The 24,886-nt window shown below is 41.2% G+C and overlaps 1 protein-coding gene across 2 annotated transcripts in view; it reads right to left on the bottom strand.

Annotated features, from left to right (window-relative positions):
* Positions 1–24,886, bottom strand: part of TBC1D32 (TBC1 domain family member 32) — a 532,407-nt gene that overhangs the window by 445,333 nt on the left and 62,188 nt on the right. For both annotated transcript variants that reach the window (XM_082249090.1, XM_082249089.1), the window contains exons 4-6: positions 21,465–21,642; positions 16,767–16,838; positions 11,955–12,080 (exon numbers count right to left, since the gene is read on the bottom strand). In XM_082249090.1, the coding sequence (XP_082105216.1) occupies positions 11,955–12,080; positions 16,767–16,838; positions 21,465–21,642 (376 nt within the window). The remainder of the gene's footprint in view (positions 1–11,954; positions 12,081–16,766; positions 16,839–21,464; positions 21,643–24,886) is intronic.

The raw sequence follows: 24,886 nt of genomic DNA on the forward strand, positions 1-24,886 counted from the left end.
CTCTCCCTCCTCATTGGCTGAGATGGCATTGGCTCTGGCTGCTGTCAATCAAAGTCAGTGAGCCAATGAAGAGAGAGAGGGGATGAATCGGGCACCAGCTACGTGTCTGAATGCACACTAGACATGTGCATAATGAAAAATTTGTTTTATTTTTTGGTTTCGTTTAGATTCATTAATCTACTTTTTTAGTTTAGTTCAATTCGGCTGATTCGTTCAATTCATATTTGGAATTTGTTTTATGTGTCTTTTTTGAATTTACTGATTTTTTTTTATTAGAATCGTTTGAAATCGATAAATTCAGAATCAGTCGAATTGAAAATGTTATATATTTTTTTCGATTCCAATGAGGCAAAGTGAACAAACAAAAGATAAATCTTCTTTAAATTATAACAATGACTCTTTAAATCATCTTTGGCTTAACAAAAACAGTATTATTTTGAAATGGTACTCTAATAACACACACGGTTTTTGATTTCAGAAATATATTTACAGTTAAATTTCAAATGGAATTTGACGCAAGATTTGAATCAAATTTCAGAAATTCGGACACATTTCATTTAGTTATTTGGAGCGTTTGGTAAACTTTGTTTCTACTGTAATTCGAATACTCGGACATATCCGAAAAATGAAAAAAATTAATCCGAATGTTTACTCAAAACGAAAACGAACCGCACATGTCTAATGGACACAGGGAGCTGCGGCTCAGCTTGGGTGCCCCCATAGACAGCTGCTTGCCGAGGGGGCACTCAACAGGAGGGAGGGGCCAGGAGCACCGGCAAGGGACCTTAGAGGAGGATTTGGGCTGCTCTGTGCAAAACTATTAGTCCCCTTTCACACTTGTGCGACTTGTCCTGCAATTTGGGACTGCAAAGTCGCATGAAAAGTCATACTCCATTATTTCCAATGGGTATCGTTCATATTTGTGCGACTTCAAGTTGCAACGACTTCAAAGTAGTCCCTGCACTACTTTGGTCAGACTTTGATGCATTTTGAGTTCCATAGACATAGGCATTGCTTCAAGTCCAGTCAAAAATGCAGTAAAAAAATTGTGGCAAAATCGCACAACCTTTAGGTCGCACAAGTGTGAAAGGGGCCTTACATAGAGCATAAGTATAACATGTTTATTATTTTTAACAAAAAAAAAAGAGAGACTTTAGTAACACTTTAATTACATGTTACAGTAGAATAATGCATGTTGCAGAGATGTGAGAAGGGCCTGCTAGAGACAGAATTGTTCCAGAAGATAAGAGATTTTTGCAGTTATCTATCAAAAATATTCAATTTAACTGGACCGGCACTTTGAGGCAGATTTACTAAAGGAACTGAGAATGCTCACACAATAAATTGTACAAGGATTCACTTCATTACCTAATCATGTGAAAATGAAAATCCTTGTTGACTTATTTCAGCTGAACACGACTGGGTAATTGAAATGAATATTCAAACAATTTATTGTGTGAACATTCTGAATTATTTTAGTAAATCAGCCTTTCTATGAGTATTTGTCAAATGAAAAAGAAAAATGAAAAAAAATTGTAATTTATATGTATGGGAAAATTAGACAGGTTTTTATTTCGGTGACTAACAGATGGGAAGTATTGAAGCAGAAACCATAAAATCAAGCATTCAAGTTAGACTCAATTCACTATCTGCAACAAACTCAACAGGCAAAAAAGAAGTCAATTCTCTACTTACTTGGCTTGTAAATTACTTTTCCAAGATGCACCAATCATACACAAGACTGAAATTGTCTTTCCACTTATCCATTTCCTACAGTTAACTACAGAGGAAAAAGCAATTCGCTCTGTGCCCATGTTCTAATTCCACTTAATGTCTCATGTAACTATGTCCTTTAATCATCACTCACAAGCATATTTAGGACTTGCTAGACATATAAATAAAATCAATTTGTCTAATGCCTGTGAATTTATTTCAGCTTATTTTTCAGGTACAAAATGTTTCCAGTTCTTATGGTTGTACTGTGATAAAAGAGCATGACAAATACTGCATTAACTGTTTTGCTGCTGCATTTTGCAACTTAAAGAGGAAGTAAATTCTTAAATTCCATGGATTGCAAGATGAAAAACAACATGGGTTTACTTCAGGGAGATCATGTCAAACAAATCTTATAGATTCTTTTGACTGGGTGACTAAAATAATAGACGGTGGAGGTGCAGTAGACATTGCATATCTAGATTTTAGTAAGGCTTTTGACACTGTCCCACATAGAAGACTTATCAATAAACTACAGTCATTGAGCATGGACTCCCATATTGTTGAGTGGATTAGGCAGTGGCTGAGTGACAGACAACAGAGGGTTGTAGTCAATGGAGAACATTCAGAACAAGGTCATGTTACCAGTGGGGTACCTCAGGGATCTGTACTGGGACCAATTTTGTTTAATATCTTCATAAGTGATATTGCAAAAGGCCTTGATGGTAAGGTTTGTCTTTTTGCTGATGACACAAAGATATGTAACAGGGTTGATGTTCCTGGAGGGAAATGCCAAATGGAAAAGGATTTAGGAAAACTAGAAGAATGGTCAGAACTCTGGCAACTGAAATTTAATGTGGATAAGTGCAAGATAATGCACCTGGGGCGTAAAAACCCAAGGGCAGAATATAGAATATTTGACACAGTCCTGACCTCAGTATCTGAGGAAAGGGATTTAGGGGTAATTATTTCAGAAGATTTAAAGGTGGGAGGACAATGTAATAGAGCAGCACGAAATGCCAAAAGAATGCTTGGATGTATAGGGAGAGGTATAAGCAGTAGACAGAGAGAAGTGCTTATGCCGCTGTACAGAACACTGGTGAGACCTCACTTGGAGTATTGTGCGCAGTACTGGAGGCCATATCTCCAGAAGGATATAGATACTCTAGAGAGAGTTCAGAGAAGAGCTACTAAACTAGTACATGGATTGCAGGAAAAAACTTACCAGGAAAGGTTAAAGGACCTTAACATGTATAGCTTGGAAGAAAGAAGAGACAGAGGGGATATGATAGAAACTTTTAAATACATAAAGGGAATCAACTCGGTAAAGGAGGAGAGCATATTTAAAAGAAGAAAAACTACCACAAGAGGACACAGTTTTAAACTAGAGGGGCAAAGGTTTAAAAGTAATATGAGGAAGTATTACTTTACTGAGAGAGTAGTGGATGCATGGAATAACCTTCCTGCAGAAGTGGTAGCTGCAAATACAGTGAAGGAGTTTAAGCATGCATGGGATAGGCATAAGGCTATCCTTCATATAAGATAGGGCCAGGGACTATTCAAATGGTTCTTATCTGCCGACACATTCTATGTTTCTATGTTTCTAAACTCTCTTTTTTTACTTGTACCTACAGGTAAGCCTATAATAAGGATTGCCTGTAGGTACTGTGTGAATATCTTCTAAACTTGCACAGTTTAGGAGATATTCCGAGTGCATGCAGCCGATGACGTCATTGGGGTATGCACTCTGAAGCAGACATGGGAGTAAGTCACACATGTGCAAGTCACAAGCAAGTCTCAAGTCTTAACCTTCAAGTCTCAAGCAAGTCCCAAGTTACTGTGGTGAAAAGCAAGCAAGTCAAGTCGAGTCCCTGCTAGAAGTCAAGCAAGTCAAGTCATTTATTTTGGCCAAGTCACAAATCAAGTCAAAGTACTGATCTACCCCAATTTTCAACTTTAAATCAGTTAAAAGTCAGTGGTCAGGAAAGGTTTTGTTTTATTTTCAACATTAACAAAACTGCTTAGTGCTTTTTTCTTGGCATATTAAAGAAACACTTTGAATGCCCAAACAGCTCAAAATCCTTCATCATGTTTCAACACCACAGTCACTAAAAACATGTTAAGCAGAGTTCTGGCCTCGGGGGGTGAAATTTAGATAAAAATACCCCCGAGACAGTAGGGGGTAGTACATTCCACAATGGATAGCCTCTGTAGAAGAAATACTTACCTTGAAAATTTCTTCTCCAGCGCTGCCATCTCGGATGTGGGCAGCTGAAGCCAGCGTATCCTCTTCTGCGTCCTCTTCCGTGTCTTCTTCTCCCAGAATGCGCCTGCACCGGAGCCCCGCTCGCCACTTCAGGTGCGGGCGTGTCATCCCTCCACAGCTTCTGGGCATGCCCAGAAGCTGTTTAGCAGGGAATGACGCGCCTGCACCGGAAGTGACGAGCGGGGCCGGTGCAGGCGCATTGATTCCTGAGAGTGATGACGTTCAGCTCCCAGGAATCAATGCAAGGAGGAAGTGATGGCGCGGGCCGCGGCCACAGAGGTAGGAAGTGGAAGAAAGGTGAGTATATTTTCTTCAATAACAAGGTAAGTAAACAAAAAAAAAAAAACGTAATTATCCATTTGTTTTTCAGGTGACCTAGAGCAAGCGGATGGCCCAAAATCGATTTTATCGATTTTATGGCCGGAACTACGCTTTAAGTATTTCCATTGTTAACAGCCAGTGTCCTAAAAATCAGAACACACTGAGGTGTTTTAAGTGACTGTGGTGTCAGAAACATAAGAGGCACATTCTTTTTGCTTTAACACATCTTGAGAAAATGCAAATATTTAATAACTTAAAAAAGTAGTCATTTCGAGTCATATGTCTCAAGTCAAAGTCAAGTCTCAAGTCATGAATACCAAGTCAAAGTCAAGTCGAGTCTTTTATTCATTTTAGACAAGCAAGTCTCAAGTCCTCAAACTGGTGACTTAAGTCTGACTTAAGTCAAGTCATGTGACTCAAGTCCCCCACCTCTGCTCTGAAGGTCCGGCTTATCGTGTCGGACCTTCAGAGCCCATGCCAGAAACAGCGGCATGGCATGGGCTCTGAAGGTCTGACACGGTAAGCCCATGACAGAAACAGTGGCTCCTGTGCGCATGCACAGGAGTGACGTAATCGCGGCCCTAGCCACTCACAGCGCCGGAGTCCGCGAACCTGGAAGAAGCACCGAGAAAGATGTCAGCCACCTCAGTGGAGTGCAGGCGCTGCTGGAGGGCTTAGTTCTAAGGTAAGTATATATAATGATATTCAGAGTGCATGCAGCCAATATTGTCATCAGCGTATGCGCTCAAAGCCTGTGCCATAAATGGTGGCTTCCAAGCGCATGTGAGGGAGTGACGTCATCGCCGCTCCAGCCACTCACAGCGCCAGCATCCGCCAACCCAGAAGAAACACAGTGGAAGATGTCAGCCGTCTCAGTGTTGTGCGGGCGCCGCTAAGACAGCTTATTTCTAAGGTAAGTATTTCATAATGAGCTAGTATGCGATGCATACTAGCTCATTTTGCCTTTGTCTTACAAGTTTCCCCCCCCCCCCCAGGGTTTACAGTCTTACACCTCTTTAACCACTTCTATACCAGAAGGATTTACCCCTTTAATGGCCATTTTTTGTGATACGGCACTGTTACTTTAACTGACAATTGCGCTTTTGTGCAATGATGTACCCAAATACAATTGATGTCCCTTTTTTTCCCCACAAATAGAGCTTTCTTTTGGTGGTATTTGATCACCTGTGCGATTTTTTTTTTTCGTGCTATAAACAAAAAAAGAGCAACAATTCTGAAAAATATATATATATATATTTTGTACTTTCTGCTATATAACATTCCCAATAAAAAAAAAAAAAAATACATTTTTTTCATAATTTTAGGCCAATTTGTATTCTGCTACAGATTTTTGGTAAACAAAATTCCGATAAGTGTATATTGATTTGTTTGGGCAAAGGTTTTCGCGTCTACAAACTAGGGGAAAGAATTATGTCATTTCTATTTTATTTTTTTTTCTTACTAGTAATGGCGGCAATCAGCGATTTTGAGTGGGACTGCGACATTGCAGCGGACAGAACAGACACCTAACTGACATTTTTGACACTTTTGGGGGGGGGGGGGGATCAGTGACATTACCACAGTAATCAGTGTGAAAAAATGCACTGTTACTGTACTAATGACACTGGCAGGGAAGGGGTTAACATCAGGGGCAATCAAAGGGTTAAATGTGTCCCCAGGGGGTGCTTTCTAACTGTGGGAGGAGGGTGGGCTTCCTGCGTGAACACAGAAAAAGAGTACAAAGACAAGTGTATCGTGCCTACAGTCAAGCATGGTGGTGGGAGTGTCATGGTCTGCGGCTGCACAAGTGCTGCCGGCACTGGGGAGCTACAGTGTATTGAGGGAACCATGAATGCCAACATGTACTGTGACATACTGAAGTAGAGCATAATCTCCTCCCTTTGGAGACTGGGCTGCAGGGCAATATTCCAACATGATAACGACCCCAAACACACCTTTAAGATGACCACTGCCTTGCTAAAGAAGCTGAGGGTAAAGGCGATGGGCTGGCCAAACATGCCTCCAGACCTAAATCCTATTGAGCATCTGTGGGGCATCCAGAAGGTAGAGGAGCGCAAGGTCTCTAACATCCACCATCTCCATGATGTTGTCATGGAGGAGTGAAAGAGGACTCCAGTGGCAACCTGGGAAGCTCTGGTGAACTCCATGCCCAAGAGGGTTAAGGCAGTGCTGGAATATAATGGTGGCCACACAAAATATTGACACTTTGAGCCTAATTTGGACATTTTAACTTAGGGGTGTACTCACTTTTGTTGCCAGCAGTTTAGACATTAATGGCTGTGTGTTGAGTTATTTTGAGGGGACAGCAAATTTACACTGTTATACAAGCTGTACACTCACTGCTATACATTGTAGCAAAGTGTCATTTCTTCAGTGTTGTCACATGAAAAGATATAATAAAATATTTACAAAAATGTGAGGGGTGTACTCACTTTTGTGAGATACTGTACATGCTCACTTGATCTCGTTTAACCACTTGCCTACTGTGCACTTAAACACCCTTCCCATCCAGGTCAATTTTCAGCTTTCAGCGCTCGCACACGTTGACTGACAATTGCGCGGTCATGCTACACTGTACCCATATGAAATTTTTATCATTTTTTTCACACAAATAGAGCTTTCTTTTGGTGGTATTTAATCACCTCTGGGTTTTTTTTTTTTTTTACAAAAAAAAAAAAGAATAAAGACAGAAAATTTTGAAAAAAAAAAAAAAGTTTTTCTTATTTTCTGCGAGTAAATTTTGAAAATAAATTTTTCTCCCTCACTGATGTGCGCTGATGAGGCGGCACTGATGGGCACTGATAGGCTGCACTGATGAGGTGGCACTTATGGGCACTGATGAGGTGGCACTTATGGGCACTGATGAGGTGGCACTTATGGGCACTGATGAGGAGGTACTAATATGCTGCACTGATGAGCACTGATAGGCGGCATTGATAGGCGGCACTGATAGGTGGCACTGATAGGCGGCACTGATGAGCACTGATAGGCGGCACTGCTGGGCACTGAGAGGTGGCACTGCTGGGCACTGAGAGGCGGCACTGATGGGCACTGATAGGCGGCACTGATGGGCACTGGCGGATGGCACTGATGGACACTGACGGGTGGCACTGATGAGCACTGATGGGCAGCACCATCAGTGCCCACACTCAGTGCCCATAGTGCTGCCAGTCAGTGCTCATCAGTGCCTAGATGAGCAGGCACTGATGGGCACTGACTGGAAGCACTATGGGCACTGATTGTGGGCATTGATGGGGGCACTGATGGCGGGCACTGTGGGCACTGATGGGGGGGCAATTTGTGTTTTTTTTAACCTTTAGTAATCAGGGCACTGGTGATCAGTGCCCTGATTACATTGCTGTGTGTCCCCGGCGGCTGACGGCTCCCCCTCCTTCCTCACACTGCAGTGTCTGTGTGAGGAAGGAGCGCCGGCGATGAGAGATGATCTCATATGTTTACATATGAGATCATCTCTCATTGGACGGCTTGATCACGTGGTGAATTGGCCATTCACCACGATCTGTGATCGGCCTTGTCCCTTGGACACGGCCGACACAGATTCTCCCCGATGCGCGCTCGCGGGAGCGCGCGGGGAGAGTCTTTCTGGGAGGCCGTTTAAAAACGGCCTCCCGAAAATTCAAGTCCGCGCTGCAGCCGTATATAGGCTGTAGCGCGGATGGGAGGGAGTTAAAGGGATCAATACCATCTGGTAAGAGGCCTTTGTAACTTGTGAAGGGCACAAGGTGTTTGGTCATCCCTTCAAGATGTATTCACCTCACGGTGAGATGGTGCAATATTCTATTTCATTTGGACATTTGTTGTTTCTCATAAAGTAACTGCACGCTGAAGAAATTTATATCACTGGACTGACTATATTCTTCAGTTTTATCATTGTTTTTGAAATCTATTTGATTTGTATTAATGCGCAAAGTATTTTTAAGGCCTTAAAGTAGTTGTAAAGGCTCAAGGATTTATTAGGTAAAAAACCTTCTGTGTTTAGCAGCGCCCCCAGCTCCCCCTAAAACGTACCTTAGCCCCATCCCAAACCAGAGATATGCATGAGAGCCTCAGCTCTATAGGGTCTCTCCCTCCTCATTGACAGCAGCCATTGGCTCTTGCTACTGTCAATTACAGCCAGTAAGCCAATGAGGTAAGAGCAGGAGCGGGGCCGAGCTACGCTCCGTGTGTGAATGGACACACACAGAGAAGCAGCCTGCTCGGGTGCCCCCATAGCAAGCTGCTTGCTGTGTGGGCAATCGGCAGGAGGAAGGGGCCAGGAGAGTCGGGGAAGGACCCGAGAAAAGGAGGATCAGGGCTGCTCTGTGCAAAACCATTACAGCAGGAAAGTATAACATGTTTGTAATTAAAAAAAAAAAAAAAAAAACACAACAAGCCTTTAATATCCTTAGAACTTACATATGCACAGCCAAGTAATCACATTTGCCCATAATCTACGCATGATGATATTTAGAGGCTACGTTCTCCTTTTCCAGAAAATAGCTTATACAGTCAAGAGGCCCCACTATTTTCTAGGATATGAAAAGCTTTGGATGTGGAAAACCAACAGTGTTCATGTCCCAGCAACAAGGCAGGCTGTGAGGGTTGCTAACTAGGAGTTTTTTTAGCCAGGCTTCTGAGGGGACCCAAATGTCCTTTAGGTAAACAATAAAATTATTGATTATTTTACAAAGCTAAGCAGGTTTTTAATATCTACTGGGACCCCTTGACTGCTATTTTCTGGACAAGGTGAACTAAGCCTTTAAGTACATGAATCCAGCAAAAACAATATTTCTGAAATATATTTTAATTCAATTTTTTTATGTAAATGTTATTTTTGAGTGAAGCATTCAAATAATCTAGAAGGTAGGCTACCCCAGATTTTGGAGGCTGGCCAAATGCCAACTAACAATCCTTCAACACTTAGTACCTGGGATGGGTTTAGGCATGATCTGATCCTAGTCCGAACCTGCATGAGCTTTCTCACCAGGAAACTGTCACTGTGTACCACCATTCATAAGCATTTGAGGTATTCCCCGCCCTGCAGCTGCATGTACATACACCCTTTGTATTTGTGCATCTGCAGGGCAGAGAATGCCTTGGGCACTTATGATTGGTAGTGCGCAATGATAGCTTCCTGGCAGGATAGCTCAGGCTAGTTTGGACTAGGATCCAAACACACCTGAGCGCATCACTATTCAGTAAAAATAAGGTCTAAGTGTTGCCACAATCTTGAAGGCTCTGCTCTTCCAAGCTCACATTTATTTAAATTGAGTGGGAAGAGGGGTACAAAAGCACTTATGACAGGATTCCCAACCTTCTTTGTTTCTAGGCATGGCTATCAACTTTAAAGACTGGGTTCTCCAGGACATTCAAGTTCTATCAAATAAAAAGGGTTTGTTGTATGGGCGCTTCCGTGGAATACAGCAGGCTTTAGGTGAGACACTGCACTTCGGCAGCACTGGAGAGGAGAAGCTGCTCTGAAAGTGATAAAGATAAAAAGACAAGGCGCCTCTAAGTGCAGTAGGCTCTGAGTATTTATTAGGTTAAAAGTATAAAAGCACTCACATTTGGTAAATGTAACATGGGCATAGCAAAGATCTGTCTGGAGTCTTCCTATCCGCTGTACTGAGTGGTTGCAATAGGGACATCCGGTGATCCGCTTCCTGTAGATGCGTCCTTTCGTCTGTGTCTCAGCCTGGTCGGCATGAGATTTCCTGAAGGCAGGGTGTGGACGCAGCGGCTGGTGTCCAATAGACACCGAAACATGTAACCGCCCACCACCCGCTCTATTGGACACCAGCCGCTGCGTCCACACCCTGCCTTCAGGAAATCTCATGCCGACCAGGCTGAGACACAAAGGAAAGGATGCATCTACAGGAAGTGGATCACCGGATGTCCTCATTGCAACCACTCAGTACAGCGGATAGGAAGACTCCAGACAGATCTTTGCTATACCCATGTTACATTTACCAAATGCGAGTGCTTTTATACTTTTAACCTAATAAATACTCAGAGCCTACTGCACTTAGAGGCGCCTTGTCTTTTTATCTTCATCAAGTTCTATCAAATGCTTGTTTATCCCCTATAAAGCTCTCTAGACATTCAGCAAATTATTTCCTGAGCATTTGCAGATTATTCACATATCTTTCAGACGCCCCTATCACACTGTGAATATGCAAATTAGTATCTACTACACTTTCTCCGTCTGATGGAAAATTGTGATTAGCAGAAAGCTGTTTATCTATGTAACTTGTATATTATCTTTCATGGCTTACAGGGAATACTGGGATAAATCTAGAAGTGCTTATCAGACAGCTGCCAAATGCTTGAAGGTGTTTAAATCCCACAGGAGCATATCATTATATGGCCATATAAACATTATTAAAACATCAACATTAACAAATCATCCCAATTAAACAGTAACTTAAAAAAAACAAATAAACGATTGAATATATCTAAATGTCAAAGTCACTACAGGCCGTTGACTTCACTGAACATTTTTGCCAAAGACAAACTATAATGAGGACACAAAATAATGTGTACAACAAAAGATTGAAAAGTCTTTGGAGTACCACTGCAAACACATGGCTATCTTACACTGGGTCCATCCATCATCCATCATGACATACTAGTCACTACATACTTGCGATAATAAACTCTAAAAACAAAAGATTGAAATACTGTATGTGGTTAAAAAAAAAAACATGACTAATGCAGGCCATTCATGGGTCGAATTCCGATCAAATTTTCTTTCAAAATTCAGAAAATGTGTTTAAAGATTCGATGGTGCCACCATTGATTCCAAAATTCGACCAACCAAGCCTTTATTTTCACCTCGTGTTGCTACAGAAAAGAATTTGCATGGCCGGGAATCTTCTTTTGTTTCTGGGAATTTTATTTACTTTCTTTCTTTTTCAAATATATTTCTCACACGATTCTCCCATCATTGATTAGAAAATCATTAGTTTTTCAATTTTTTTCCAACATGCCTGATCACTCAAATTCCATGGCCGCACGAAAATTAACCATTGCTGTGGCCCATTAATGATGAGAAATTCGAACGAAAATTCTTAGATACAGTATCTCACAAAAGTGAGTACACCCCTCACATTTTTGAAAATAATTTATTATAACTTTTCATGTGACAGCACTGAAGAAATTACATTTTGCTACAATGTAAAGTAGTGAGTGTACAACTTTTGTTGCCAGTGGTTTAGACATTAATGGCTGTGTGTTGAGTTATTTTGAGGGGACAGCCAATTTACACTGTTATACAAGCTGTACACTCACTACTTTACATTGAGGCAAAGTGTCATTTCTTCAGTGTTGTCACATGAAAATATATAATAAAATATTTACAAAATTGTGAGGGGTGTACTCACTTTTGTAAAATACTTTAAGATTTTCAAAAGAAAATTCTTTCAGAATTTGACCCATGTATGGCCAGCCTTAAAGATAAAAGCATATGACCTGCTATGTTCAACAAAAGCATAAAAAATGGATAATAGAAAAACATGGTGGCTGATTACAGTATGTTTTACTGAATTGTGTTTAAAATATAGATATTTTAGTTATACTGACAAATACGGGGAATAATTCTTTGGAAAGAAAAAATAATAATAGATGCTATTACAGTAAATGTGGAGTCAGGATCCGCCAGTGACAAAGTGAGGTTTTTATGCAGGACACTCCAGGATTCACAGTTCAGAACATCAGAAGGAGGAGCAGAGCATAAAGTTTGCATGGCTTCTTTCCGCACCTTTAAAGATAGAAAACATATTCTGATCAGTGAACATCCTTAAAGTGATATAAAATTCACCTCACCCTTTATTTTTTATGAGGTTTATACTTACCTGCTCTGTACAATAGTAATGCACAGAGCAGCACCATGCCTCTTCCAAATCCCCTGCCGGCGCTGTACAGTGCCCCCCATAGCAAGCTGTGTGCTGTGAGGGGTACTTGTACGGGCACGCTCCAGAACCGGGCACTGTGTGTCCACAGACACATACACAGCGCCACTTGACCATGCCTCCTGCTCCCTTCTCACAGGATTTGACTGACAGCAGCAAGAGTCAATGGCTCCCACTGCTCTCAGTGAAGCCTGTAAATGCAAGAAGAGAAGTACCGGGCTGCCAGTGGGGAGAGCTCTAGATTGTGAGTGGTGTCATGTAAGTGTTTAGGGGAGGGTGGGAGGAAGAGCTATAGGATTTTTTTTATTTTTTTTTTACTTTAATGCAGTTCCACTTTATGCCCTCTTTCCAGCCTCCTCTTCTACTTTTGCCACTTTTCTTTGGGGTGTAGAGAAGGTGCCTGGTTTGAAAGGTACCTGCTCCCACTTCCAATCAGATCGCCACAGAGATTCTACTAGAAGTTCTCCTCCCTCCCTCCCCACCCGCAACCTTCTGGAACACCTCACAGGTCCCAGAAGGCTGTGGAACCATTCACAAAGTGCAGAGTGGCTTAAGGAATCACATCCAGTTGCCCACAATAAGGATGTTGATGCTGGGGACCCAAAGACCAGGCAAGAATAAGTTTGGGTGGGAACAGAGCTGGACAACTGGACAGGTATGTGTGTGTCCTTTTATTTAAAGTAAGTAACTACATTATTTTTAGCTGCTGACTTTTATTTATTTTTTTCACACTGTAGAACCACTTTAATCAGGAAGGAATGTTGGATATGCTTACACGTTCATTTTGCAAAAAGTTTGCTTGGCTGTTAACAGGAGTTTGTCTATAAAGAGCAGCGATAACTGCAAGGCACAGTGTACGTCAGTGCTGGTTTGCACAGAGGTGGACTCAAAATGCAGTGGTCTACATTTTTTTATCTATTATATGGGTCATGGACTGGGTCATGCTCGATCCAGCAAGACCCCTTTACCTGTTTACTATAAAATGAATACCTGAGTGTGTTGGCATTGAAAATAATTATTTGGCAGTTTTTTACTTTCATATGCACATATGGAACCAAATCTGCTTACTGGATATTTATGCTGGTGAAAAATGAGGGGCATATGTATTAAAAACTAGAGCAGACAGAATTTGAAGCAGATGTACATAGTAAACAATCAGCTTCTAACTTCAACTTTTTAAGTTAAGCTTAAACAATGAATAATTGAAGCTGATTGGATGCCATACACAGTTGCTCCAGATTTTGGATGCTCCAGCTTTGATACATTTTCCACAATGTACCTGACTTCCACCTTACTTTTAAATTTAATGGGAAGCTTATTTTTCTGTGGAGCATTCAAAATCTCTATAAGCAGACCTTCCTACAGGGTACAGTGTACTTCAATGAGTTTTATTGCTATTTGATTACTAGTATGAAGACTTGTCCTGACATGCTGACTGCAGGTATCTTTGTTGAACAAAGATTAATTGAGGTCCATTGAGAACTAATAGCTGTAAAGTTGAAAAATAATAGTGGGTTGGGAATTTGAAGATCTAAACATCCATTTAAGGGACACCTATTTCCAAGTGCCATAGGTGCTATGGAGTCATTGAGTGATGACCCACCTCTGCATTTATACAGCAGCACATGTTTGACAGGCTTCTTTATTATCTATCAGGAAAATAATGGTTATTTACAGATAGAGCATGATAGTTTTTTACCTGTCATTTACAATTACACAGAGATATTGCTGTCAATCTTTGGACTTCCAGTGATTTCAAGAGCGACTACCTTAAGTGTGTGAGACTAAAATATCCATTTCTTATTGAGATGAATAAAACATATCACACATGCATTAATCCACGTGGAAATGATGGCTAGTGAGCTGAATCAATCTGCCGAGGATTCATCATCCATATGAATGTGTCCCATGGTGGTACCTTGTAAAGTCAACACTTTACCTCTTCTGGCTCCCAATAACCTCTTCTGGCTCCCAATAACCTCTTAACAGGACAGAACGCAACAGACTATTTATCAAGGGATCTTTGTTACCTCAAACATCTCATCAGGCTCCCCTTTTTTCAAAAGTACTATATAATAAAAGTAAAAGAAAAAATCACACTGGTTTCTAGAGCAATACAGGTAGATTAAGTCATCTCTCCCATTAGACCTTTCCTTTAATGAGCATGACCAGACTAATTCAGGATCTACACCCCTGGTGCTGAACATGCGTGCCACTGGCCCTCCGTATGCAGCCCATGAGTTGTGGGGTACTATGTACAAAGGAGAATGGCAGAAGGGTGCCCGGCGCTAAAACTCTCTTTGTGTTTCATCACCAGCACTGATTACCATATATAGTACAAGTAAAGTCCCAGCCTTTGGAGAGGGAGCAGCACAGGAGTGTGTTGACAGCAGATAAGTGATCAACAATGGAAGGAAATTAGGGAGGTTAACTTTCATTGCCATGCCCACCAACGCCTGTGAGGGAGGGGGGGGGGGTTCGTTTACACTGCCTTGACCAGCAATGCAGGTGGAGGGAAGGGGGGATTAACTCTCACTTCTACTGACTGTCAATGTAGGTGGGGGTTAAATTTAACTGCCACAACCACCAAGGAAAGGTGTTTGGGTTATTAACTTTCACTGTCACAGACTACTAATACAGAGGAGCAGTTAAATGCCACTGCCCATCAATTCAGCGGGGCTTACGATTTTTGCCAGTGATCACCAAAGGTAATAGTACTGATATTAGTGTTATTATCAGTATTATTGCATTCACTGACACCAATGTTTAGGGACACCAATGCTGGACGCTATTATTGCGTCCACGGACTCAAGTGATGGGGGCTATTATTGCAACCACTAACACCAGTGGTGGGGACAATTACTGCATCCGCTGACAGCAAAACCGGGGGCTATTGTTGCATTCACTGATATCAATGTTCAGAGTTACTATTGCATTCAATGACACTAATGCTGATGGGTAAGTGATCACCAATGTTATTAACATTCACTGCCACTGACCGCGTGTGTGTGTGTGTGTGTGTGTGTGTGTGTGTGTGTGTGTGTGTGTGTGTGTGTGTGTGTGTGTGTGTGTGGTGTTTAAATTTCACTGTCACTGCCCATGAATGCAGGGGGGCTTAAAGTTTACTGCCAGTGATCACCCAAAGTAATAGTATTGATACTAGTGTTGGGGTAATATTACTGCATTTACGGATGCCAATGTTCAGAGACACCATTGCTGCAAGCTATTATTGCATCCACTGACTCTAGTGCTGGGGGCTATTATTGTGACCACTGACACCAGTGTTGGGGCTATTACTACATCCACTGACACCAGTGCTGGGGGCTTTTATTGCATCTGATAACACCAATGCTGGCCACTATTATTGCATTTACTGACACCAGTGCTAAGGGTTAATGCTCTATTCACTGACATCAGTGCTAGGGGTTAATACTGCGTCCACTGACACCAGTGATGGGGGCTATTATTGGGTTCACTGACACCAATGCTGGGGGTTTTTACTGCATCCACTGACCCCAGTGCTGGGGGCTATTACTGGATTCACTGACTCCAGTGCTGGGGGGCTATTATTGTGTTCACTGACACCAATGCTGGCGATTATTACTGCATCCACTGATACCAATGCTGGGGGTTATTACTACATCCACTGACGTCTATGTTGGGGGGTTATTATAGCATCCACTCACACACATGTTGGAGGTTATTATTGGGTCCACTGACACCAATATTGGAGTTTATTATTGCGTCCACAGACACCAATGTTGGGGATAATTGCATTCCAACTTCTTCAGTGTGCATTGTGATATGCCGCAAAAAATGCAGCATGACCAACATTTTTGAGAGTTGAGGTATGAAAATGCATTGCTGCTATGCAGCCATCTAGAGGTAATTTTCCAGTTGACCACCACTGATCTACACCATCAACATCAATAAGTACTCAAACAAGAATTTTGTTGTGTGAGAATACTATACCATGTATCCTTAGTATAATATTTGCAGTTATGATGTGGTGCTCTTATGACAGATCAATAAATTTAGAAACACCAGGTAGATTACCTAATATGTAAAACAATTAAATAAGAAAACATGTAGGCTTGCCTAAATTTATCCAAAGTACCACAGTTGACAAATAGACAAAGAATAGCAATTTTTGCATACACATGTATATAAAATAACTGCAGTTAAGTGCAATCTATTTTGTGTTAGTCATTTAATTTTGGGAAGGTCTGAAAAAAGGTTTACTGCAGTTTTTCATTCAGCTTGGATCAAAGATACTCAGTTGTGTGCCGCAGAGTATTGCCCCTCTACAATTATAGCTTTTTTTTTAAAAAAATCCTACATGGTAAAAATGTCTACATAATTATAATATGTTATCAACAGACCATTTAAAAATCTCACATAAGAGGTTTGCTGGCTCTTTGAAGCTGGTTACACAGAACCAGCTAATCAATGTCTCTGCCTGAAAACACTTCCTGAATAATGGCAAGGGCCATGTGACACCATCTTTAAACAGCAAGTTGTTATATTTTACGTACCTCCTCAGGCTGACTTGGATCTAACTGTTCAGCAATAAGTTGCAGTTGTTCCTGGTTCATAAATGTATAACTCTGCAACAATAAAGAAATAAATACATAAATAAAACATAAAAACTCTAAATACCTTGAAATATTGCCATGTGTTATTTTTAAAGGTAATATACAAAGTAGTGCAGTATTTCTTCATTCCAGTCCTTGGGCCCTCCAACAATTCCACCCTTATTTAAAAAAAATGGAAGGGACCTCCAACTTAGGCTGTCAATACACAAGACTGCTGCAGCCACAGACACAGGAATGAAGAGTCCTATGATGCTTACTTCATTAACCAGTTCCGGACCGCCCACCGCAGCAGGGCGGCCCGGCTGCACAAAATCACATTCATGTACGTGATTTTGTGCATGTCATGTGGGGGGCGCACGCGCGCTACCAGTTCGCCACTCCCACTGTGAATGGACACAGCGGGAGCCAATCAGTGTAATCTCACAAGGATGTCATTTGGTATGAATTGCACCACATTCCCAAATAACAATAAAAACACACACAAAAAAAGAAAAGAGTGGGACTTTTAATGATGGTACAGAAGGAGTCTCCAAACTTTCTAAACAAAGAGTTGGTTTATTGTCCTTCAGACTATAAGAGGGCCAGACTGTAGCCAGCTGGAGCAGACATTTTTCTGGCATCAGTGGGAGTAAACATCGCCACATTTGGTGTTAGGGGGAGGAATAGTGCCCCATCGTTGGTACTATAGGGAGTAATAGTGCCCCATTATTGGTGTCAGTGGGAGAAATGGTGCCCCATTGTTGGTGTCAGATTGCAGAATAGTGTCTCATATCAGTGGGAGGAATAGTGCCCCTAGGGCCATATAATAGCAAACAAACAAAGGATCACATCTGGCACCCAGGCTCCACTTTGGAGACCACTATGCTACAGTCTCAGAAATAGAATCACAACATTGAAAATTAAATTTTATTGTGTACATAATATTAAAATCATCTTAAAAAGCCACCAAAGGTGTATCCAAAATGACTCTAGATAGAGCATGGATCTCACCCTTTCATATTTCACCTCAATCAGGCCAGAACTAGATGTCAATAAGTCCTACTAAAAAAATGTGCAAAAAAAATTGTGAAAAATACATCTATCCTCAGTATGCAAAGGTTCTGTATCTGTAGGATCTAGGGAAAGGTCCTGGTGCTTTTTGCAATAGATTGCTTTTTTAGGGGACCTCAGGGTGACATTATAAAAAAAGGTTATATTCACAAAGTGATGCTGTATATTATACAGGAGTGGAAAAGAGATGCCACAGAGACAATAGCCCAAAGTAAAGAAAAGGTAGTCCCTTGGTCTCTGTGACTGTATTCTTCATTGATTCTTATCCAACCTATTCCAACTCACCTTTAGTGCTACTTACAACTCTACTACCCTCTCTCCTCTTCCTTTCTCTGTCGGGGTCCCCCAAGGTTCTGTTCTTGGACCTCTCCTTTTCTCAGTCTACACCTCCTCCCTGGGTCAGTTGATTGCCTCCCATTGCTTTTAATATCATCTCTACGTTGACGACACCCAAATTATCTCTCCACCCCTCAGCTCACCAGCCTCCTCACGCATCACCAACTTACTAACAGACATATCAGCCTGGATGTCGCATCACTTCCTCTAACCCAACCTATCCAAAACCAAGCTCATAATATTTCCTCCCCACATTTCCCTTCCTCCGATTTATCTGTCAAAATCAATGGCTCAGCTATCAATCTGTCCCCCCATGCCAAGTCCTAGGTGTAATCCTGGACTCTGAATGTTGCTTTCGGCCCCACAGCCAGTTGTTGTCCAAAGCTTGCTGCCTCACCCTCTGCAACATCTCCAAGATACGTCCCTTCCTAACTAACGACAAAGCTTCTAATCCACTCCCTGGCCATCTCTTGCCTCGATTCCTGCAACTACCTCTTCATTGGCTTACCTTTAAATAGGCTACCCCCCCTTCAGCCCATCATGAATACTGCTGCCAGGTTCATCTACCTTACAAACAGCTCAGTGTCTGCTACCCCTTTTTGTCAATCCCTCCATTCACTGCCACTCAACCTTCGAATCAAATTCAAGATACTAACCATAACTTACAAAGCCATCCATAACTTGGCCCCCAGCTACATCACTAACCTGGTCTCAAAATACCAACCAAATCGTTCTTTGTTCCTCACAGGACCTCCTGCTCTCTAGTTTTCTTGTCACTTCTTCCCATGCTAACCTCCAGGACTTCTCCTGAGCCTCTCCCATCCTCTGAAATGCTGAAACCCAATCTGTACGACTATCTCCTACTTTGTCCACTTTCAGACGATTCCTGAAAACATCTCTTCAGAGAAGCCTATCTGGCCCCCACCTAACAACTGTACTTTTATTTTCTCCATCAGCACATCCCCCCACAATTATTACCTCTTGACCCTCCCTCTTAGATTGTAAGCTCCAACGAGCAGGGCCCTCTGATTCCTACTGTATTTAAGTGTATTGTAGTTGTACTGTCTAACCTCAAGTTGTAAAGTGCCCTCTGATTTCTACTGTATTAAAGTGTATTGTGGTTGTACTGTCTACCCTCAAGCTGCAAAGCCCTACGTAAACTGTTGGCGCTATGTAAGTCCTGTATAATAATAATAATTGAAAAAAAGGACCCAAACATAGAGGCAATCTATATGCCCAATGACTAGATATACCAACAAGCAGTGGGTTGCATAGTTAGAGTTTTTTCAAAATATTAATAGCCAGACTTTGCCTATTCACATAGATAAACATTATACACATCCATGCTCCAGGAACAGTGTTTATCAGTGTTTACCATTTTATCAGTGTTACTGTGTTTACTGTGTTTATCAGTGTTTACCGTGTTTATCAGTGTTTGCCATTTAGACACCCTTTAAAATGTTGCACAATATTGGAGGCACCCCATTCAAAAATGTAAAAAAATGAAATTAATAGTTTTATACTGCACAATGAAAACCTGTGGCTTTGTGCAAAAAAAAAAAGCTGGCTTTTACACAATATTAGGGGCAAATATTAACTAGAAACTAAAAGGCACCCCAGGGTGCTACGGGACCCGGGTTGAAAAAGGCTGCTCTGAAGGATGGAAAAATCTGCCTAATATATTTAGAGATGATGAAATGAGATGCATGACAAACAGAGAACCTGAGGTTCGGAAGGACACAGTGGCTGAGAGAAAAGCTCCCACTGCCCATACTACATCTAAACAATGTGGAAAGATCTTTTTTTGGGTGCTTTGGAACAGGACAAATAGAAGCAAGAAGATTTACTGATTAAGGTTAAAGGAGGAAACCACCTTAGGGAGAAAAGAGGCCTGGGGCTTCAAAATCGCCTTGTTTTTATGAAGAACAAGGAAGGGTTTTCTGTATACAACAAGGCCGCCAGTTCTGAGACTCATCTTGCTAATGTGATTTCCACAAGAAAAAACTACCTTACAAGTATTTTTGGCCAAGGATATGTCCCAAATAGGCTCAAAAGCAACCTTCTGTAAAGCCAACAGAACAGAACAAAATTAAAATCTCCAGGTGAGACTGGTAAATGAACAGCAGGAGTGATGTAAGCCATCCCCTGAACAAAGGTCTTTATCAGGGAATGATTGGCCAGCAGTTTTGAAAAGAGAATTTGTCCCTTCAGGTTGCTCAAGGCAAAATGTTGCTCCAGTCCAAAATGGGGATAGGACAGGATGCATTCCACAGAGTATCATCTTAGGGGTGTCATTTCTGTGCCTTGCACTATGTGAAGTAAGCCTTCTCAAGGGCAATAATAGACTTTGCAAGAGGTTGATTTCTTAGATTTAAGTAGCATAGGAATAGCCCGGTCTCTTAAAACTTGAGTTTTAACAACCAAGTAATCAAAGAAAGAATCTGTAGCAAAGGGAAGGTATATCTTAGCCGAAACAGATCCCAATGTGTCAATAGTGTGTTCACCCCAAGGGTCTTTGGATCCCTGATTTTGGCCACAAACTGGTCTACCAGATTTTTAAAGGGGATGCCAATACATTTATGTCTGGCATCCCCCAGCATTGACATTTGTCCCAGAACACCTTGGGGTAAAGAGATTATTTCCCACACATCGAGGCACTGATGACTGAGAAAGTCCAAATGCCAACTGTCTTCTCTTGAAAGTGAAATTTGGAAGGCTGATAGACCTCTTTGAGTTTAAGTCAGAATTATATCCAATTCTGGAGGGGCATCATAGCTTCTGATGCCATCCCGATGACTGATGTAAGCCACAACTGTGGTGTTGTTTGATTGAACCCTTGTCGAATGCCCTCGAAGCTAGTGGGTCCAGTCAGAATCAGTGGAAAGAGGTCATCCATCACCCAAGGACACCAGGAAAAAAACTGAGGATTGCTCAGAGCAAGAGGGGTTACATGGGCTGTCCTAACTACTTTGTTTGCCAGTGTTCTCATCTAAAGGTGTTGGCATACTGTAAAAACAATAATCAATACGTAAGGAGCCTGTGCCCTGTACTTAATGAATAAGATATGATATTCATATGCAATATACAGTATATATTTTACTGAACTAAAGAAACTATTTACAATATATATATATATATATACACATATACACACATCTGTTGACTTAAATTAAATTAATAAAAAAAGTAATGCTCCCTTAAATGGCTATTTGAAACTATTTTGTAATGCAAGTTGCACTGCAACACACATACCTGATTGAAAGATGAATCACTGTCAGAACAATTATCAGTATATCTACAGCTGGACTGTTCATGTAGTGCTCTTTTCTGCATTTCTCGATTTTTGGCCTGGTCCTCTTCAAATTTATTGAGTAACGTCTCTACAACTGCCATCATACCATTCTTAAGTGAAAGCATCATCTCTGTGTATCTGCAAAAAAAAAAAAATCAATATCTTACTGCATACTTGTGATTCAAAGTTAAATTGCAATAATACTATATTTTATTGGGAATCTGACATCAATACATTTCTTTATTTTTCCTACTCAGCTATACCCACTATTGAGTTCCATCATAAATGATAATCTGTATCACTGTACTTTGCTGCAGAGAAGATATTTTCAAAACACATACGCAAGAGACCTCATTTTTTTTTACCAGTCAGTTTTAATGAAGTCTATGGGGACATTGATACAAACCTAAGGTACTGTACATAGTACAGGTCAATACCCAGCTAGACAAATAGTAAACTAAGAATTGTATTACTTTTGACATATATCTTATTTTTTCACGTTTTTCCAGGACCATTTCCAATTTTTGATGGTCAAAAGAGCCATGTGATTTGTAACAGATAGTTTAAAGGGGAAGTAAAAGCAGAAGTTCCACTTTATGTCCCCCCCCCCCCCTACTCAATTTGGCATGTTATTTTTGACGGGGGGGAGGAGGCCCAGTTTTGACAGAGAATCTTTCCTCTCCCTCTTCCTCCCTGCAGTCTTCTGGGACATGTCACAGGTCCCAGAAGACTGCGGGACCATTCACAAAGCACAGCGTGGCTCATGCATGCGCAGCGGGCAGCTGGCTGTGAAGCCGCAAACTGTCACAGCTGGGTGCCCACACTTAAAGAGGAAGCAAATTCTTCTTTTTTAATTTTTAATTGTACCTTGTTATAGGCTTACCTGTAGATACTGTGAATATCTCCTAAACTTGCACAGTTTAGGAGCTATTCAGAGTGCATGCAGCCATGACGTCATCGGGGTATGCACTCTGAAGGTCCGACTTACTGTGCCGGACCTTTAGAGCCTTGTGCCAAAAACAATGACTCCCACCTGCATGTGCAGGAGTGAGAACATCGCAGCCCCAGCCACTCACAGCGCCGGAGTCTGCGAACCCGGAAGAAACACCAGGGAAGATGTTAGCCATCTCAGCGGTGTGCGGGCGCCGCTGGAGGGCTTAGTTCTAAGGTAAGTATTTCATAATTAGCTAGTATGTGATGTATACTAGCTCATTATGCCTTTGTCTTACAGGTTTTTTTTTCTATTGTTTGTTTTTCACTTTAAGATGTTGGTTCTGGGAACCAAAAGGCTAGTGAAGAACTAGACCAGGTGAGGACGGTGCTGGATCCATGGACAAGTAAGTGTCCTATTATTAAATATCAGCAGCTATAGAATTTGTAGCTGCTGACAGATACTTAATGGACATTGAGAATATGGTTTGGATTGCTTTAAATAGGTTCTGTGTTTACACTTATGATAACGTGTATTGAGCTTCCATGTCAGAGACATGCTCTCCCTATTGTCTGTGTATTGAGGTGTGATGTGTATTCTGTTAAACCTGTCTGTCCCATTGTTAATTGTTAATGAACTCACATATTGTTTCTGTCCAGATGGCTAGATAATTAGTTCAGGTTAATTATATTTCTGTATACAATGTCATCTGCATATGATAATGTAATCAGGCAACCTCTGTCTTGATGGGGTAATCTGATCAGGAGGGGGGATGTCCATGCTGTATATAAACTGTGTGAGAATGTTCAATAAAGGAGAAGGTTCCAGTAGAAGCTAAGTTGTCGTCTAGCTTTGTATGGGGGCGGCTGGAATATTTGATATCTATGTTCAAGACTGAAGGAAGCTGTATACTGATGGAAGACCACAAACACATTGTGGGTCGCGGTTCCGTTACAGTTACAGACTGGAGAACTGCTTTAAGTTGAATGTAAGATGAAGGCATACTGTAGGTTATGTGGTCAAAAAGATCTCTTAGGTTAAGGAAGGGAGTGATGTATTAGTTGGGCCAAATTGCTACCTGGTAAAAGCAAGAAAGAAAGATTATGAATAATAGAAACATAATGGAAATCACATGTTCTTGCCTTTTAAGAGAAGGTAAATGGGTTTAATTCAATAGCCAGTATGCCCTTCACCCCAATGTATAGGGGAAATAAGCAGAGCTAAATGATATGAGACTGTTGGATTTACAAAATGTCAAACAGGATATCAAAAGTTATTTACCCGAGAATGTGATTTGCCAATGAGGCAGATTTACTAAAACTGGAGAGTGCAAAGTCTGGTGCAGCTCTACATAGGAACCACCTTCCAAGTTTTTTTGCCTAAACTTAATTGAACAAGCTGAAGGTAGAAGCTGATTGGCTACCATGCACAGCTGCACAAGATTTTGCACGCTACAGTTTTAGTAAATCAACCCCTTAGCGTCTTAGTTTGGGATTTTTCCTAGATCATTCAGAATTCATCAACAGATCATTTGACCTGCAGTGAACCTCCTTCTTGAGCCTCAGCTTCAAGCAGATTTTGCATTTCCATGGACTTATGTGGGAAGGCAAAACCAGTTTAAAGCATACAAAAGCCTGTCAACACAGGCCCTAAGAGTAGTTTTTACAAATGGCACTATTGTATTTTGTGGGGTAAATTAAACCCTTACTAAGGAAGTATACAGTCTTTTTAGCTTACTAGTTGTTTATCTGTCATGCTAAATTTAAGGCTTCAGTACTGTCAGTCACTGACCAAGAAGCAAGTATGCAGATCAGGAGCACGGACTTCACTCTAATGATCCTGATCTGCTCACTTGTTCAGGAGAGTATGAACACCATCGCATAATCTGGATAGCCAGGCCGCTGGGGTTTCCAGGTAAGCAATGCCAGACTCCTTATCTCCATCAATAAAAGTTTATTTTAAGTGACCTCCTACACCTGTAGCAGCACATGAGAGAAATGCATGAAATAACATTTCAGGACTAAACAATATTGTTTCTTTACAGCAGGATTTGGCTTTCAAAGAACGGAACAGACATGAGCAAAGTGTTGTATAACACTTTATTAGTATTAGAACTGTTGCAAGTCTCTTCCACCAAAATATATAAAATATAGAATTTGTGTAATGAAAAAACTTTATAGCAAAGGCCTTTGGCGTAGCCGGTCAGATATTTAGAAAGGCATACCCGGTCTATTTTAACTTTAGTTGAATGTTTTTGGCATAGTTGCCTTTATACAGTTGTAAAAGCCCCGTACTGAAAAACATTGTACAAAAGGTTTCATAATTGTATAAAGTTGTAGAATGTGGGGTGTCTTTCAGGAATTTAGAACAGTATGCAAAAAAGGGTAAGTCCACTTTGTGACCAACCCCCCAATTTCCCATTGTGACAGCTAGGAGGAGAAGATCCCATGC

Source organism: Pelophylax lessonae (genome assembly GCF_965119305.1).
Source record: "Pelophylax lessonae genome assembly, chromosome: 3".
NCBI lineage: Eukaryota > Metazoa > Chordata > Amphibia > Anura > Ranidae > Pelophylax > Pelophylax lessonae.